General features: G+C 47.6%; 1 protein-coding gene across 1 annotated transcript in view; it reads right to left on the bottom strand.

The window, feature by feature from the left end:
- Window positions 1-4,800: 4,800 nt before the first annotated feature.
- Window positions 4,801-19,612, bottom strand: part of eaf2 (ELL associated factor 2) — a 37,297-nt gene continuing 22,485 nt past the window's right edge. Inside the window, exons 5-6 of the mRNA XM_072469678.1 lie at window positions 11,915-12,178; window positions 4,801-5,618 (exon numbers count right to left, since the gene is read on the bottom strand). Of these exons, the coding sequence (XP_072325779.1) occupies window positions 5,572-5,618; window positions 11,915-12,178 (311 nt within the window). The 3' untranslated portion in view covers window positions 4,801-5,571. The remainder of the gene's footprint in view (window positions 5,619-11,914; window positions 12,179-19,612) is intronic.

Raw genomic sequence — 19,612 nt, 5'->3', positions numbered from 1 at the left:
CCTCCCGAATGATCCGAAGTTCATCCAGCTCCAGCGCCAGTTCCCTCACGCGGTTTCTGAGGAGCTGGAGATGGGTGCACTTCCCACAGTAAAGGAAAGGTCAGTCGTCTTACTTTACTGTCGATGCTACCTGAGCATTCAGGAACCCCCTGCTAATCTCAGCCACTTTACCTTTGCTGATTTACTGTCGCAAATAAGGGCATGTTTTTCTCCTTTGATTGTCACTAATTTGTTTTTCCAATATGCCGAACTGTCCACTAAACAAACCCATTAATAATTATATTTCCAAAGCTCTGCCCGATTCATCGGTCTAACCCAGTGTATAGTTGCACTGTACAGATCAGGCAGGTACCAATAACAGCTTCCATTTTATCTAGTGCCTTGAATGAAGTGAAACATACCAAGGCACTTTACTGGAAAGCTTTCTTTAAATGCCTTTAAGGGATGAGGACATCGCTGGATGGGCCAGCGTTTGTTGCCCATCCCTAAATACCCTTGAACTGAGTGGTTTGTTCGGCCACTTCAGAGGGCAGTTAAGGGTCAACCACATTGCTGTGGGTCTGGAGTCACAGGTAGGCCAGACCAGATAAGGACAGCAGATTCCCTTCCCTAAAGAACATTAGTGAACCAGGTTGATTACTACGGTGTTAAAATCTTCCTGTTTATTTCCTTTGTTCCAGTCCTTTTATTTTATTATTTTTGGTCCGTGGACCGATGTGTCTTTAAGCAGAGGACTAAGTTAAAACAGCCTTGCTAGGACGGTGTGTTCCCAAGTTTTGTTTTTTGAGAGGAGAAACCAGACTCTCAGGTGCCGAGTGGATCTTGGGAGTGGAGGCATTGGGAGAGGGCGGAGAGAGGTTTACCAGGATGTTGCCTGGTCTGGAGGGTGTTAGCTATGTGAAGCGCCTGAATCGCCTCGGACTGTTTTCATTCGAACAACAGAGGTTGAGGGGTGATCTGCTAGAGGTCTACAAGATTATGAGAGGCATGGATAGATGGATGGACAGGCATTCTTTTCCAGTGTGGAGGGGTATAGGTTTAAAGTCCGTGGGGCAAAGTTTAGAGATGTGCGAGGCAGGTTTTTTTACACAGAAGGTGGTGAGTGCCTGGAGGTTGTGGAAACATATATTAACGGCATCTCAACAAATACATGGATAGTGTGGGTTTAGAGGGACATGACACTAGGAATTGTTGAGGGTTTTGGCCATGGGTGGTATCATGACCGGTACAGACTTGGAGGGCTGGAGGGCGTGTTCCTGTGCTGTATTTATCTTTGTTTTTTGAACCAGCTTTGGACGGACTTGGTTCAATTGATTAACTGGAACTGCTGGGTTGGCCAGGCTCAGGTTCTGCCTGCCAACAGCGAATAATTGGTTCCTGCATGATGCTTTCTGAGAGAACTGAGCAGAAGTTTTTAGACCTTGGAAGTATAAAGAAAAGCTCTCTTTCTCTCTCCTTGCTGAAGTGAAAGAACTGCTCTATTGTTCTGAAAGCAGTGAGTGCCTGGCACATCCTTCACTGTGAACCTGAAATGAAGCTGATTCTGCAAAGAAATGAAATGAAATGAAAATCGCTTATGAAAGCAGGCAGCCTTGCCAGAAAAAAAACATCTCAAGTCTTGAAGGAAGAAGTACTGAAACAAAAGCCTGAACTTCAAAAAGACATTAACTGCAAGTCATCCCAGTGCATCAAAAATCCTTATCCGTTTATTTTTATTAATATTTTCTTCCCTTCTCAACCACCCTTTCCTCTCTGTGTTGTTTGTCTGTATGTGTGCAGAGAGTGGGGGTAGTAAGGGGGGGTGGGGGTGGTTGATAAAGGGGTATTAGTCAGTTACATTTTCCGTCAGTTTAATTAAAAGGTTACCTATGTTAAAGTCACAAAACTGGTGACTGCAGTTAAGTGGGCTCAACCAAGGACCTCGGGTGTCACGACACCCTGGGCTAGTGCACAGGTCACAACACAGGTGAAATTAGGAACATACCAGATCATAACTCTCAATACAAGAGGAGATTCTCTCTTCCCGCTCTGGTTCCTTCGTCAATTAACTTAGATCTGTCTGGCCTCTGATTTACCGACCCTCCTGCCGATGAAATAGTCCCTTCCCTACCAACTCTGGCAAAACCCCTTCTGTATTTTGAACCCCTCTTCCCTTGATCTTCGAATTGGGTAATTTGGGAGCTGGCTCCAGGCAACTGTGATCACTAAACCTGTTGGATTGGCTTAAAAATCCACCTCCAGGGAGGGGAGCCTCCCAACCCCTTGGAATGCTGTCAGCTCCAAGTTGTATGACTCTTAACACTAAGATTTTCACAGTAACTTCATTGCAGTGTTAATATAAGCCTGCTTGTGACACTGATTAAAATCGGCCGAGCAAACAATTCTGCTGTAAGTCACTACACAAGAATCCGGGTTTTGGTTCTGTTGGCATTTCCCACTCCTCTTGAATTAGAGATTGTACGTTTAAGTTTATATAGCACGACCTCGAGATGCCCTAAATCACTTTGCATTCAATTAAGTAATTTTCAAGTGTAGCCATTGCCCAAAACGTAGGTCAAATGCACACAGCATGCTCCCACACAAACAGCAATATGATCATGGCCAGATCATCAGTTTGGTGATATTGATTGAGGGATAAATATTGACCAGGACACCGGAGATACCACTGCTCGTTTTCAAAAGAGGGGCCAGGGTTCTTTTATATGTCCACTTGAGAGAGTAAAGGTGGTACCTCTCTGCCAGTGCAGCACTCCCTCAATTCAGCTGCAGATCATTATGGTTAAAACAGGCAGAGATTTTAATTCAGGTCAGAGTTAGAAAGTAAAAGCTACATACAGATCTAAAATTTTAATAAAAACTAGAGAAGCATCGCATGAAATGAAGAATAGCCTCGATGGTGAAGGACTCTTGGACCTTTATCTCATCGCTAACTAAAGGGGGGTTGGTGAGAAGAGCCCGTGTAAACTGTCCCACCCATAACTTAACTCTTGTGTTGACTTGTCACTCTGCTCGCTGACCTTCATTGGCTCCTGGCCAGAGAACAACTCTGCATGTTCATCTCTGTGTGGCTCGCCCCATACTATTTATTTAATCCTTTCCAGCTCTACAACCCTCCGAGATCTCTGTGCTCCTCCAGCTCAGGCCTCGTGCATCCTCCACTTCCTTTGTCCCACCATTACAGGCTGTGCCTTCTGCTTAGCCCTCAAGCTCTGGAATTTCCTTCCCAAACCGACCTGTTCCTTGTCGTTTCAGTTGAGCTTCTGATCACCAGTCCGAATATTTCATCGCGTGGCATGGTGCAAACTGTTGTCTGATAACGGCTCTAAATAAAGCGCCAAATACAAATTGTTGTTGGGGCATTACTTCATATCATACTTGGACTGACCATTTAACATCTGGTGATCAGAAGCTTCTAAAAGTAGAGTGAGATCTCCACCCACCTCTCCCCATTTAATATTCTTGCTGCTTCATCCCAAATTAAGGCCGATTAATGTTCCCATAAAGAAATAGAGTTCCAAGTTTGCTAGTTCTGGCCATCGGAGTGTTGAACCATCATGTCATAGATGTTTACAGCATGGAAACAGGCCCTTCGGCCAAGCTTGTCCATGCAGCCCAGTTTCTATCACTAGGCTAGTCCCACTTGCCTACATTTGGCCCATATCCCTCTATACCCACCCTGACCATGTAACCGTCTGCTTTTTAAAGGACAAAATTGTACCTGCCTCTGGCAGCTCGTTCCAGATGTTCACCACCCTGTGAAGGAATTTCCCCTCTGGTCTCTTCTGTATCTCTCTCCTTTCATCTTGAACCAATGCCCTTTAGTTTTAGACTCCTCTACCTTTGGGAAAAGATGTCAACTCTCTACCTTATCGATGCTCATTATTTTATAGACCTCTATAAGTTCACCCCTAAGCCTCCTACGCTCCAGGGAAAAAAGTCCCAGCATATCCAGCCTCTCCTTATACTCAAACCATCAAGTCCTGGTAGCATCCTTGTCAATCTCTTCTGCACTCTTTCTAGTTTTGAGTTTCAAATTTCAACCCTGTGCATTGACTCCCTAAATTAGCACTAGTAAAACCACCTCTAATCATATCAGCTGATTGGTCCATGAAAATCGGAGTCTGCCAATGATGCGATTGCTGGAATACAGTAGATTTTACAATGCAACGCGGGTAGCCAAGGCATTGATATTACTTTGCCCCAGAACACAAATCTGACCACCTGGAGCATTTTCTCCTGTGTTAGGTTTGCAGAGCTGGGAATTCTCCCAACTCTGCAGCAAAATTCTAGGCCTTGGTCTCCAGTGATGTTGGATCTATTGTGGTCATTTACATGAAAACGCCATCAAATGACACTCCATCCCATCAATGTAAACCATCCCGGTAACAGAAAACCATCTAATCTAGCAGGCATATGCCAACAACTGTTTGGCTTTGGATGATGACCTTTCATCGAAACACAAGGAGGCTTTCCTTTCTGTCAATCACAAGATGAGCATCAACACTGCAGGGATTACATCAACATTGGCTAAACCAGAGATGGCATGCAGAGCTGCGAGCTGAGGCAGTGTCTTGCCGTTTCACAGAATAGTGGGTAGTCAAGGAGGCTCATTTAATGATTGCACTGAGAGTAGAAGACCAGAAATGTGGGCATATTTCTTCTCTCTCTTCTCCCCCCTTGCCATCCTCTCCCCAGCAGCCTTAGATTCAATGGCAGGAAAAGTCCACGGTAGGGTGAGCCCATTTTCAAAGCCGCACTTTTGATAGCCAGGAAAATGTGCATGAAACATTAGGGCAAAAGTAATGCTGACCTCTTTATTAAATATTTTACTAAATACATTTTTAATATAAGTCTCATCACACCTGGTACAAACACACATCGCAAAGAGAGAGAAAAAAATATAACTTTACTGGCAGCATCGCTCAGATCAAGGCGGGACCAAAAGTGCAATTGTAATCAAATTGCCATGGTTATTTTCTTCTTTACTAAACTGGTCACAGTGCAAACAGCCAAAGGAAATCTCTATTTTAAAAAAAAGTGCTTTCCAATAAAAGAAACCTCCGAGTACGTATTTATAAAGCAGATATTTATACGCACGTGTGTGTATGTATATATCAGAATTCCTCTGAAATAGAACAAAGAACAAAATGTTTGAAACCTCATGGCCTGATTACAGCAAAATCTAATTGTGATGTAAGTTCCTCCCTTTCTTGATCCTCTGCAGGAAGAGCACTCAATTGATTTAATGAAGACATCAAGTATTGCTCAAGACATTAAGGCATTGAACAGTTCAATTCATTTCACCTGACAAGACCCATTCACTCACCATTTACACTCATTACTTCCAAGTTCTTGCAGTAGCCGTTTTCTTGCTACAAAAAGTTTATTAAATTATATTTATCAGAATGTACAAACATGCGCGCACACCCACACACACACACACACACACACAAAGCACCGCTACATATTGGCCACTGTATTCCTATTCCTTTCTCTTGGCATAGTTTCCGTTTTTAAAAAAAGTTTGTAGTATAGCCAAGCTCCGTCTCTGCAGTCATATTGGAGGCTTCTTTAGTTGTCGGTGTCACTTCCAGAGTCACTTAGCTGCAAATCACTTCCTGAAAATGTAATAAAGAAGAAGCATTTTAATCCGCACGAGTGTAAGAGATTCCTGTGCAATAACTTCAGAAAATCCCAATAAATTTATTGAATTCTACAGAAATCGCTCTCCCTCGCTTGAAAAAAAGCCCCTAAAGAGCCTCCTGAGTGGCACGGTAGCACAGTGGTTAGCACTGTTGCTTCACAGTGCCAGGGTCTCAGGTTCGATTCCCGGATTGGGTCACTGCCTGTGCGGAGTCTGCACGTTCTCCTCGTGTCTGCGTGGGTTTCCTCCCGCAGTCCAAAGATGTGCAGATTAGGTGGATTGGCCATGATAAATTGCCCTTAGTGGCCAAAAGAAAAAGGTTTGGTGGGATTACTGGGTTGTGCAGATACGGTGGAGGCGTGGGCTTAAGTAGGATTCTCTTTCTTGCAGACTCGATAGGCTGATTGGCCTCCTGCACTGTAAATCCTATGATTCTATGAGCTGAGAAAAACAGGATAATGGGAGCTGTTATTTTTCCTCTCATACTAACCCCCCCCTCCCTATTCCAACCTCCATTAAAGTAGATGGATTTGGAAGTTACTCAACACCAACAGGCCAAGTTACCAAACCTATGAAATCATGCTGTTGATTAAAAAAATTTAAGGACTTCCGGGTGCGGCGATGACCAGCTGAGTCGCATGTTTCGGCAGCTCCCTGTGAAACGGACTTTTGGGCTCTTGATAGGAGCCCCAACGGCAATTTTGACGGCTAAAAACACTGTGCGGTAAACCAGAAGGGAATCCCCCCTGGATACGGATGGAAAAAGGAGAGAGTGGCCAGATTGCAGTGGATCCTTTAGAACAGCGGCAAGGAAGGCAAGCAAAAACCAAGATGGCGTCGGAAGGTGGCAGTTTAACATGGGGCCCTGAACAACAAGAGTTCTTGACATGCTGTGTGGAAGAGATAAAAAAGGAAATGAAGAAAGAGCTGTTGACCCCGATACTACAGGCGATCGAAGGGCTAAAGGAGGAACAAAAGACCCAGGAGCGGGAGCTTCGGGTCGTGAAGGCAAAGGCAGCCGAGAATGAGGACGATATACAGGGCCTGGTGGTGAAGACGGAGACGCAGGAGGCACATCAGAAACGATGTGTGGAAAGGTTGGAGGCACTGGAAAACAACGCAAGGAGGAACAACCTGAGGATTCTTGGTCTTCCTGAAGGTGTGGAGGGAGCGGACGTCGGGGCATATGTGAGCACGATGCTGCACTCGTTAATGGGAGCGGAGGCCCCGGCGGGTCCGTTGGAGGTGGAGGGAGCATACCGAGTGATGGCGCGAGGACCGAGAGCAGGAGCAATTCCCAGAGCCATAGTGGTGAGATTCCTCCGTTTTAAGGATAGAGAAATGGTCCTTAGATGGGCGAAGAAAACTCGGAGCAGTAAATGGGAGAACGCGGTGATCCGCGTTTATCAAGACTGGAGTGCGGAGGTGGCGAGAAGGAGGGCGAGCTTTAATCAGGCCAAGGCGGTGCTTCATAAAAAGAAGATAAAATTTGGAATGCTGCAACTGGCAAGACTGTGGGTCACATATCGAGGGAGGCACCACTACTTTGAGACGGCGGATGAAGCGTGGACTTTTATTGTGGAAGAAAAACTGGAATGAGCGGGTTATTAAAAAGAACGTTCGAACAAAGTGGTGGGGCGAATGTGGGGGGCAAAGAGGGGTTTTATGTACTAATCCTGCGATGTGGTAACTTTTCTCTCTCCCACAGGTGGTGATGGGGGGAGGAGGGGAGGTGGAGGAGATGGGGCGTTGGCCATTGGGGGCGGGGCCAAGGGAGAAGCGCGGGCTTGGTTCCCGCGCTATGATAATCATGGCGGGAATAGAGAAGCAGGAAGGAGGGGGCGTCGCACGGTGCGAGCCGAGGTCACGGGGGGAAGCCGAGGTCAGCCAGAGTTTGCTGACTTCTGGGAGCAACATGGGGGGAGTAATTACGCTAGCGGGGGATCTAGCGGGGGGGGGTGGGAGGGGGGAATTACTGGGTTGCTGCTGCTGGGGAGAGGGGGGAGCTGGTATGGGAGAGGATGGGCGGGGGGGCACCGCCTGGGGGAGATACAGCTGCGTGGGAACTGGGTGAGGAGCTGGAAAAAGGTGATGGCTAATCGACAAGGGGGGGGGGGGGGCGGTAGGAAGCCCCCCAACTCGGCTGATCACGTGGAACGTGAGAGGGCTGAACGGGCCGATAAAGAGGGCACGGGTACTCGCACACCTTAAGAAACTTAAGGCAGATGTGGTTATGTTACAGGAAACGCACCTGAAACTGATAGACCAGGTTAGGCTACGCAAAGGATGGGTGGGGCAGGTGTTCCATTCGGGGCTAGATGCGAAAAACAGGGGGGTGGCTATATTAGTGGGGAAGCGGGTAATGTTCGAGGCAAAGACTATAGTGGCGATAACGGGGGCAGATACGTGATGGTGAGTGGCAAACTACAGGGGGAGACGGTGGTTTTGGTAAACGTATATGCCCCGAACTGGGATGATGCCAATTTTATGAGGCGGATGCTAGGACGCATTCCGGACCTAGAGATGGGAAAGCTGATAATGGGGGGAGATTTTAATACGGTGTTGGAACCAGGGCTGGATAGGTCGAAGTCCAGGACTGGAAGGAGGCCGGCAGCAGCCAAGGTGCTTAAAGATTTTATGGAGCAGATGGGAGGTGTAGACCCGTGGAGATTTAGCAGACCTAGGAGTAAGGAGTTCTCGTTTTTCTCCTATGTCCATAAAGTCTACTCGCGAATAGACTTTTTTGTGCTGGGTAGGGCATTGATCCCGAAGGTGAGGGGAACGGAGTATACGGCTATAGCCATTTCGGATCACGCTCCACACTGGGTGGACTTGGAGATAGGGGAGGAAACAGGAGGGCGCCCACCCTGGAGAATGGACATGGGACTAATGGCAGATGAGGGGGTGTGTCTAAGGGTGAGGGGGTGCATTGAAAAGTACTTGGAACTCAATGATAATGGGGAGGTCCAGGTGGGAGTGGTCTGGGAGGCGTTGAAGGCGGTGGTTAGAGGGGAGCTGATATCAATAAGGGCACATAAAGGGAAGCAGGAGAGTAAGGAACGGGAGCGGTTGCTGCAAGAACTTTTGAGGGTGGACAGACAATATGCGGAAGCACCGGAGGAGGGACTGTACAGGGAAAGGCAAAGGCTACATGTAGAATTTGACTTGCTGACTACAGGCACTGCAGAGGCACAATGGAGGAAGGCACAGGGTGTACAGTACGCATATGGGGAGAAGGCGAGCAGGTTGCTGGCACACCAATTGAGGAAAAGGGGAGCAGCGAGGGAAATAGGGGGAGTGAGGGATGAGGAAGGAGAGATGGAGCGGGGAGCGGAGAGAGTGAATGGAGTGTTCAAGACATTTTATAAAAAATTATATGAAGCTCAACCCCCAGATGGGAGGGAGAGAATGATGGGCTTCTTGGATCGGCTGGAATTTCCCAAGGTGGAAGAGCAGGAAAGGGTGGGACTGGGAGCACAGATCGAGGTAGAAGAAGTGGTGAAAGGAATTAGGAGCATGCAGGCGGGAAAGGCCCCGGGACCGGATGGATTCCCAGTCGAATTCTACAGAAAATATGTGGACTTGCTCGCCCCGGTACTGACGAGGACCTTTAATGAGGCAAAGGAAAGGGGACAACTGCCCCCGACTATGTCTGAAGCAACGATATCGCTTCTCTTAAAGAAGGAAAAGGACCCGCTACAATGCGGGTCCTATAGACCTATTTCCCTCCTAAATGTAGATGCCAAGGTCCTGGCCAAGGTAATGGCAATGAGAATAGAGGAATGTGTCCCGGGGGTGGTCCACGAGGACCAAACTGGGTTTGTGAAGGGGAGACAGCTGAACACGAATATACGGAGGTTGTTAGGGGTAATGATGATGGCCCCACCAGAGGGAGAAACGGAGATAGTAGTGGCGATGGATGCCGAGAAAGCATTTGATAGAGTGGAGTGGGATTATTTGTGGGAGGTGTTGAGGAGATTTGGTTTTGGAGAGGGGTATGTTAGATGGGTGCAGCTGTTGTATAGGGCCCCAGTGGCGAGCGTGGTCATGAATGGACGGGGATCTGCATATTTTCGGCTCCATAGAGGGACAAGGCAGGGATGCCCTCTGTCCCCATTATTGTTTGCACTGGCGATTGAGCCCCTGGCGATAGCGTTGAGGGGTTCCAAGAAGTGGAGGGGAGTACTTAGGGGAGGAGAAGAGCACCGGGTATCTTTGTATGCGGATGATTTGCTACTATACGTGGCGGACCCGGCGGAGGGGATGCCAGAAATAATGCGGATACTTGGGGAGTTTGGGGATTTTTCAGGGTATAAATTGAACATGGGGAAAAGTGAGTTGTTTGTGGTGCATCCAGGGGAGCAGAGTAGAGAAATAGAGGACCTACCGCTGAGGAAGGTAACAAGGGACTTTCGTTACCTGGGGATCCAGATAGCTAAGAATTGGGGCACATTGCACAGGTTAAATTTAACGCGGTTGGTGGAACAGATGGAGGAGGATTTCAAGAGATGGGATATGGTATCCCTGTCAATGGCAGGGAGGGTGCAGGTGGTTAAGATGGTGGTCCTCCCGAGATTCCTCTTTGTGTTTCAGTGCCTCCTGGTGGTGATCACGAAGGCTTTTTTTAAAAGGATTGAAAAGAGCATCATGGGTTTTGTGTGGGCCGGGAAGACCCCGAGAGTGAGGAAGGGATTCTTACAGCGTAGCAGGGATAGGGGGGGGGCTGGCACTACCGAGCCTAAGTGAGTATTATTGGGCCGCTAATATTTCAATGGTGAGTAAGTGGATGGGAGAGGAGGAGGGAGCGGCGTGGAAGAGATTAGAGAGGGCGTCCTGTAGGGGGACTAGCCTACAGGCTATGGTGACAGCCCCATTGCTGTTCTCACCGAGGAACTACACCACAAGCCCGGTGGTGGTGGCTACACTGAAGATTTGGGGACAGTGGAGACGGCATAGGGGAAAGACTGGAGCCTTGGGGGGGTCCCCGATAAGAAACAACCATAGGTTTGCCCCGGGGGGAATGGATGGGGAATATGGAATGTGGCAAAGAGCAGGAATAACGCAACTGAAAGATCTGTTTGTGGATGGGAAGTTCGCGAGTCTGGGAGCGCTGACCGAGAAATATGGGTTGCCCCAAGGGAATGCATTCAGGTATATGCAACTGAGGGCTTTTGCGAGGCAACAGGTGAGGGAATTCCCGCAGCTCCCGACACAAGAGGTGCAGGACAGAGTGATCTCAAAGACATGGGTGGGGGATGGTAAGGTGTCAGATATATATAGGGAAATGAGGGACGAAGGGGAGACTATGGTAGATGAACTAAAAGGGAAATGGGAAGAAGAGCTGGGGGAGGAGATAGAGGAGGGGCTGTGGGCAGATGCCCTAAGCAGGGTAAACTCGTCGTCCTCGTGTGCCAGGCTAAGCCTGATTCAGTTTAAGGTATTACACAGGGCACATATGACTGGAGCACGGCTCAGTAAATTTTTTGGGGTGGAGGATAGGTGTGCGAGATGCTCGAGAAGCCCAGCGAATCATACCCATATGTTTTGGTCATGCCCGGCACTACAGAGGTTTTGGATGGGGGTGACAAAGGTGCTTTCAAAAGTAGTAGGAGTCCGGGTCGAACCAAGCTGGGGGTTGGCTATATTTGGGGTTGCACAAGAGCCGGGAGTACAGGAGGCGAGAGAGGCCGATGTTTTGGCCTTTGCGTCCCTAGTAGCCCGGCGCAGGATATTGCTAATGTGGAAAGAAGCCAAGCCCCCGGGGGTGGAGACCTGGATAAATGACATGGCGGGGTTTATAAAGCTAGAGCGGATTAAGTTCGTCCTAAGGGGGTCGGCTCAAGGGTTCACCAGGCGGTGGCAACCGGTCGTCGAATACCTCGCAGAAAGATAGACGGAATGGGAAAAAGAAGGCAGCAGCAGCAGCCCAGGATCGGGGGGGGGGGGGGGGGGGGGGGGGAGGAGGAACCAGAAGGACTCTCAGGGTTGTTAATATATACTGTATAGTATGTATAGGTCGTTGCTACAGATAATTATATATTGGACTGTTAAATTATATTTTTGGAGAGTGTTACTTGTGACAAGGCAGTTGCCAATTAGGGCTAGTTTTCATTTTTGTTATTTATTATTTATTCATTTTTTGTTTATAAAATAGGTCATTGTTATTTGTGTTGTTATAATATTGTGTAAAGGATGCACAATGTACTGTGTTGGTTGACCAAAATTTTTCAATAAAATATTTAATAAAAAAAATTTAAGAAGAAAACTTACGCAATGTATTCAAAGTCTCCTCGGGTCTGTTGCTGAAAGCATCTGCCGTTGAGGTGTGATGCTGAGGTAGTGGAGGTGGTATTACTGGCATTGAAACCAGATGAGAGGAAGGCATTGGAGGTGGCGGTACAGCAGGTTTGTGTGTCTCGTCCTCAGAATCACTGGAGCTATCGCTACTTGAGGAAGAGGATGAAGAGCCATTGGAGTCGGATGAACTGTCCGATGTACTCATCTGGTTCATGGTGCCAACCTCTGCCATCAGCTCTATAAAACAAGAATATTTCCATGCAAGTCAAATATGAATGTTTTTTTGGAGGAGATGCTGAGATGACTAGTCGGCTGGATGTAATGCAAGAGATTCCAAAGTGCTTTTTGCAAGGACTTCTCACAGTACCCTGGTCTAAATTCCTTAAACGCAATTGCCAGGAACACATTTTGTCACAGGTCTCACTGGCAATTGCTACATGCAAACGGACTTCTGCAAATACATATCATTTTGCTCAGCCTCCATGAGGGATGGGCATAGTGTTCAACTGTGATGCTGAGCAACTGACACTGGCTCAGTATCTAAGCTTAGACAAGAATGGACATTCAAGCAAAATGCTAAAGACGCAGGTGCCCATTGAAGCACACATACTATCAAGAGTTGACATGGCACCTACGAAAGAGGAAGAGAGAAAACAGGAGGAAAAGAATGAGCATTAAATAGAATAGAATAGAACATTACAGCGCAGTACAGGCCCTTCGGCCCTCGATGTTGCGCTGACCTGTGAAACCAATCTAAGGCTCATCTACACTATTCCATTATCATCCATATGTCTATCCAATGACCATTTAAATGCCCTTAATGTTGGCGAGTCCACTACTGTTGCAGGCAGGGCATTTCACGCCCCTACTTCTCTCCGAGTAAAGAACCTACCTCTGACATCGGTCCTATATCTATCTCCCCTCAATTTAAAGCTATGTCCCCTCGTGCTAGCCATCACCACCCGAGGAAAAAGGCTCTCACTGTCCACCATATCTAATCCTCTGATCATCTTGTATGCCTCTATTAAGTAACTCTATGCCTCTATTAATGAAAAGTCCAAAAGAAATTTCACATTTTAAATGACAAGGACAAACTCAAATCACAGAATCACAATTGTTACGGCGCAGGAGGCGACTATTTGGCCCATCGTGACTCAGTGCCATTCCCCTGCCCTTTCCCTGTAACCCTGCATATTGTTTCTATTCAAATAATCATCCAATACCCTCTTGAAATGCCTCGATTGAACCTGCCTCCACCACACCGTGCATTCCAGACCTGAACCACTTGGGTGAAAAGGGTCTCTCTCAAATCACATTTGCTTCTTTTGCAAATCACCTTAAATCCGCGTCCTCTCGTTCTTGCTTCATCACAGAATGGTTACATCACAGGAGGTGGTCGTTTCGCCCACTGCGGCCATGCTAGCTCAGTGCATAGGCAACTACCTCATCCCATTCCCCGGCCTCTCTCTGTAACCCCGCAGTTTCTTTCCTTCAACTCCCTTTTGAAAGCCACAATGGAACCTGCCTCCACCACATTCTCAGCCAGTGAATTCCAGAGCCCAACTCTGGCTGCGGAAAACATTTTTCCTCATGCCTCCATTGCTACTTTTGTCAAATCACCTTAAATTGGTGTCCTCTGGTTCTCAATCCTTTCCCAATCTCCTCTGTCCAGACTCCTCATGGTTTTGAGCACTTCTAAAGTGTGGTGACTAGTACTGGATACGAAAGGAGTAGGCCATTTGTTCCACCATTTAACTAGATCATGGCTGATCTTCTACCCGAGCGCCATTTTCCCGTACTATCCCATCAGGGTGGGTGCCTGGAACGCACTGCCAGAGGTTGTGGTAGAAGCAGGCACATGAGCAACATTTAAGAGGCATCTGGATGGGTACATGAATAGGGAAGAAGTAGAGGGATGTGGACCGAATAAGGGCAGAAGGATTTTTAAAATAGTTATGGAATCATGATCGACACAGGCCTGAAGGGCCTGTTCCTGTGCTGTACCTTTCTTTGTTCTTTCTTTGTATCCCTTAATATCTACACATCTATCATAAAAATATAGGAGCCAGGAGTAAGCCATTCATTGTGGTAATGGCTGATCCTCTATCTCAATGCCATATTCCCTCTCCCTTATCTCATAGCACCTTTTGTCTAGAAATCTTATCTATTTCTTTCTTAAATACATTCAGTGACTTCGCCTTCACAGCCTTACGTGGTACAGAATTCCACAAGTTCACCACCCTCTGGAGTGAAGAGGTTTCTCCTCATCTCAGTCCTAAGTGGCCCAGCTCAAATCCTGATCCAATCTCTCCTCGTATGACAATCCTGCCATCCCAGGAATCAGTCTGATGAACCTCTGCTGCACCCCTATGGCAAGAATACCCTTTTCTCAGGTAAGGAGACCAAAACTGCCTGCAATACTACAGGTGTGGTCTCACCAAGGCCCTGTACAGCTGCAGTAAGACATCCTTGCTCCTGTACTCAAGTCCTCATGTAATGAGGGCCAACATTTGCCTTCCTGACTATTTGCTTTCAGTGACTGGTGTACGAGGACACCCAGTCACTTTGTACATCAACATTTCCCAGTCTATCTCTATTTAAATAATCCTCTGTCATTCTGTTTTTCCTACTGAAATGGATAACTTCACACTTCTCCACCTCATACCGTGTCTGCCATGTGTTTGCCCACTCACTCAACTTGTCTAAATCACCTGGACACCTCTTTACAGGGTAACACGGAGGCGCAGTGGTTAGCACTACTGCCTCACTTAGTGCTGAATTTGGTGCATTTGAGTGCGATAGTGAGAGTTTGGTGACCGAGGGAGTTAGGTGAGGAGGGAGTAAGGCGCTCCTTTCATTTTGTTTCCGACATTGCCGCAAAGAGTGCGAAGAGAGCCAGGAGTTTACAGAAAGTGTAGCTGACTGGGAGCAGGGTCGGAGGGCGGAGATCTAGTTAGTCCACAGGGCAGCTATATTCTGTCAGTTAAGAGGGGATGGAGGCTAGGCCAGTTACATGCTCCTCCTGTAGGATGTGGGTGGTGAGGGATACCACCGGTGTCCCCGCTGACTATACCTGCGGGAAGTGCACCCAACTTCAGCTCCTCAAAGACCGTGTTAGGGAACTGGAGCTGAAGCTGGATGAACTTCGGATCATCCGGGAGGCAGAGGGGGTGATTGAGAAGAGTTACAAGGAGGTAACCACACCCAAGGTACAGGACAAGAATAGCTGGGTTACAGTCAGGGGTAAAAAAACAAACAGGCAGAAAGTGCAGGGATCCCTCGTGGCCGTTCCCCTTCAAAACAAGTATACCGTTTTGGATGCTGTTGGGGGGGGATGACCTACCGGGGGAAGGCCCTAGCGGCCAGGTCTCTGGCACTGAGTCTGGCTCTGGGTCTCAGAAGGGAAGGGGGAGAATAGAAAAGCAATAGTTGTAGGAGATTCAATGGTTAGGGGAATAGATAGGAGATTCTGTGGTCGCGAGCGAGACTCCCGGAAGGTATGTTGCCTCCCGGGTGCCAGGGCCAGGGATGTCTCGGATCGTGTCTTCAGGATCCTTAAGGGGGAGGGGGAGCAGCCAGAAGTCGTGGTGCACATTGGTACCAACGACATAGGTAGGAAAAGGGGTGTGGAGGTAAACAGGTTTAGGGAGTTAGGCTGGAAGTTAAAAGCCAGGACAGACAGAGTTGTCATCTCTGGTTTGTTGCCGGTGCCACGTGATAGCGAGGCTAGGAATAGGGAGAGAGTGCAGTTAAACACGTGGCTGCAGGAATGGTGTAGGAGGGAGGGCTTCAGGTATTTGGATAATTGGAGCGCATTCTGGGGAAGGTGGGACCTATACAAGCAGGACGGGTTGCATCTGAACCAGAGGGGCACCAATATCCTGGGAGGGAGGTTTTCTAGTACTCTTCGGGAGGGTTTAAACTAATTTGGCAGGGGCATGGGAACCGGATTTGTAGTCCAGCAACTAAGGTAGCCGATATTCAGGACGCCAAAGCGTGTAATGAGGCAGTGGGGAAGGGAACACTGACAAAGGAGAGTACTTGCAGGCACGGAGAGGGGTTGAAGTGTGTATACTTCAACGCAAGAAGCATCAGGAATAAGGTGGGTGAACTTAAGGCATGGATCGGTACTTGGGACTACGATGTGGTGGCCATCACGGAAACTTGGATAGAAGAGGGGCAGAAATGGTTGTTGGAGGTCCCTGGTTATAGATGTTTCAATAAGATTAGGGAGGGTGGTAAAAGAGGTGGGGGGTGGCATTATTAATTAGAGATAGTATAACAGCTGCAGAAAGGCAGTTCGAGGAGTATCACCCTAATGAGGTAGTATGGGTTGAAGTCAGAAATAGGAAAGGAGCAGTCACCTTGTTAGGGGTTTTCTATAGGCCCCCCAATAGTAGCAGAGGTGTGGAGGAACAGATTGGGAAACAGATTTTGGAAAGGTGCAGAAGTCATGGGGTAGTAGTCATGGGCGACTTTAACTTCCCAAATATTGAGTGGAAACTCTTCAGATCAAATAGTTTGGATGGGGTGGTGTTTGTGCAGTGTGTCCAGGAAGCTTTTCTAACGCAGTATGTAAATTGTCCGACCAGAGGAGGGGCAATATTGGATTTAGTACTGGGTAATGAGCCAGGGCAAGTGATAGATTTGTTAGTGGGGGAGCATTTTGGAGATAGTGACCACAATTCTGTGACTTTCACTTTAGTAATGGAGAGGGATAGGTACGTGCAACAGGGCAAGGTTTACAATTGGGGGAAGGGTAAATACGATGTTGTCAGACAAGAATTGAAGTGTATAAGTTGGGAACATAGGCTGGCAGGGAAGGACACAAGTGAAATGTGGAACTTGTTCAGGGAACAGGTGCTACGTGTCCTTGATATGTATGTCCCTGTCAGGCAGGGAAGAGATGGTCGAGTGAGGGAACCATGGTTGACAAGAGAGGTTGAATGTCTTGTTAAGAGGAAAAAGGTGACTTATGTCAGGCTGAGGAAACAAGGTTCAGACAGGGCATTGGAGGGATACAAGATAGCCAGGAGGGAACTGAAGAAAGGGATTAGGAGAGCTAAGAGAGGGCATGAACAATCTTTGGCGGGTAGGATCAAGGAAAACCCCAAGGCCTTTTACACATATGTGAGAAATATGAGAATGACTAGAGCGAGGGTAGGTCCGATCAAGGACAGTAGCGGGAGATTGTGTATTGAGTCTGAAGAGATAGGAGAGGTCTTGAACGAGTACTTTTCTTCTGTATTTACAAATGAGAGGGGCGATATTGTTGGAGAGGACAGTGTGAAACAGATTGGTAAGCTCGAGGAAATACTTGTTAGGAAGGAAGATGTGTTGGGCATTTTGAAAAACTTGAGGATAGACAAGTCCCCCGGGCCTGACGGGATATATCCAAGGATTCTATGGGAAGCAAGAGATGAAATTGCAGAGCCGTTGGCAATGATCTTTTCGTCCTCACTGTCAACAGGGGTGGTACCAGGGGATTGGAGAGTGGCGCATGTCGTGCCCCTGTTCAAAAAAGGGACTAGGGATAACCCTGGGAATTACAGGCCAGTTAGTCTTACTTCGGTGGTAGGCAAAGTAATGGAAAGGGTACTGAAGGATAGGATTTCTGAGCATCTGGAAAGACACTGCTTGATTAGGGATAGTCAGCACGGATTTGTGAGGGGTAGGTCTTGCCTTACAAATCTTATTGAATTCTTCGAGGAGGTGACCAAGCATGTGGATGAAGGTAAAGCAGTGGATGTAGTGTACATGGATTTTAGTAAGGCATTTGATAAAGTTCCCCATGGTAGGCTTATGCAGAAAGTAAGGAGGCATGGGATAGTGGGAAATTTGGCCAGTTGGATAACGAACTGGCTAACCGATAGAAGTCAGAGAGTGGTGGTGGATGGCAAATATTCAGCCTGGATCCCAGTTACCAGTGGCGTACCGCAGGGATCAGTTCTGGGTCCTCTGCTGTTTGTGATTTTCATTAATGACTTGGATGAGGGAGTTGAAGGGTGGGTCAGTAAATTTGCAGACGATACGAAGATTGGTGGAGTTGTGGATAGTAAGGAGGGCTGTTGTCGGCTGCAAAGAGACATAGATAGGATGCAGAGCTGGGCTGGGAAGTGGCAGATGGAGTTTAACCCTGAAAAGTGTGAGGTTGTCAATTTTGGAAGGACAGATATGAATGCGGAATACAGGGTTAACGGTAGAGTTCTTGGCAATGTGGAGGAGCAGAGAGATCTTGGGGTTTATGTTCATACATCTTTGAAAGTTGCCACTCAAGTGGATAGAGCTGTGAAGAAGGCCTATGGTGTGCTCGCGTTCATTAACAGAGAGATTGAATTTAAGAGCCGTGAGGTGATGATGCAGCTGTACAAAACTTTGGTAAGGCCACATTTGGAGTACTGTGTACAGTTCTGGTCGCCTCATTTTAGGAAGGATGTGGAAGCTTTGGAAAAGGTGCAAAGAAGATTTACCAGGATGTTGCCTGGAATGGAGAGTAGGTCTTACGAGGAAAGGTTGAGGGTGCTAGGCCTTTTCTCATTGGAACGGAGAAGGATGAGGGGCGACTTGATAGAGGTTTATAAGATGATCAGGGGAATAGATAGAGTAGACAGTCAGAGACTTTTTCCCCGGGTGGAACAAACCATTACAAGGGGACATAAATTTAAGGTGAAAGGTGGAAGATATAGGAGGGATATCAGAGGTAGGTTCTTTACCCAGAGAGTAGTGGGGGCATGGAATGCACTGCCTGTGGAAGTAGTTGAGTCGGAAACATTATGGACCTTCAAGCAGCTATTGGATAGGTACATGGATTACGGTTAAATGATATAGTGTAGATTTATTTGTTCTCAAGGGCAGCACGGTAGCATTGTGGATAGCACAATTGCTTCACAGCTCCAGGGTCCCAGGTTCGATTCCGGCTTGGGTCACTGACTGTGCGGAGTCTGCACGTCCTCCCCGTGTCTGCGTGGGTTTCCTCCGGGTGCTCCGGTTTCCTCCCACAATCCAAAGATGTGCGGGTTAGGTGAATTGGCTAATGATAAATTGCCCTTAATGTCCAAATTGCCCTTGGTGTTGGGTGAAGGTGTTGAGTTTGGGTAGGGTGCTCTTTCCAAGAGCCGGTGCAGATTCAAAGGGCCGAATGGCCTCCTTCTGCACTGTAAATTCAATGATAATCTATGATTAATCTAGGACAAAGGTTCGGCACAACATCGTGGGCCGAAGGGCCTGTTCTGTGCTGTATTTTCTATGTTCTATGCTCACAGCGCCGAGGACCCGGGACCGAACCCGGTCACTGCCTGTGTGGAATTTGCACATTCTCCCCGTCTGTATGGGTCTCACCCCCACAACCCAAAAAGATGAGCACGTTAAATTACCCCTTAATTGGAAACTCTAAATTGATGAGAACATTTTTAAAAAGACACCTCTTTACACTCTTCTCACCATTTTTGTGTCACCAGCAAACTTGGAATAGTACATTTGATTTCCTCATCCAAATCGTTGATATATATTGTGAATAGCTGGTCACTGCCCGTGTGGTGCCCCAATATCGATCTCAGCCTTGAACATACTCAATGCCTGAGCCGTCAAAGCCTTCTGGGGTAGAGAATTCCAAGATTCAGCACCCTTTGGGTGAAAGACTTCCTACTCATCTCAGTCCTAAATGGTTCCCTC

This window comes from Scyliorhinus torazame, chromosome 2 (genome assembly GCF_047496885.1).
Source record: "Scyliorhinus torazame isolate Kashiwa2021f chromosome 2, sScyTor2.1, whole genome shotgun sequence".
Taxonomy (NCBI): domain Eukaryota; kingdom Metazoa; phylum Chordata; class Chondrichthyes; order Carcharhiniformes; family Scyliorhinidae; genus Scyliorhinus; species Scyliorhinus torazame.
This window is presented reverse-complemented; position numbering and strand designations above follow the sequence as displayed.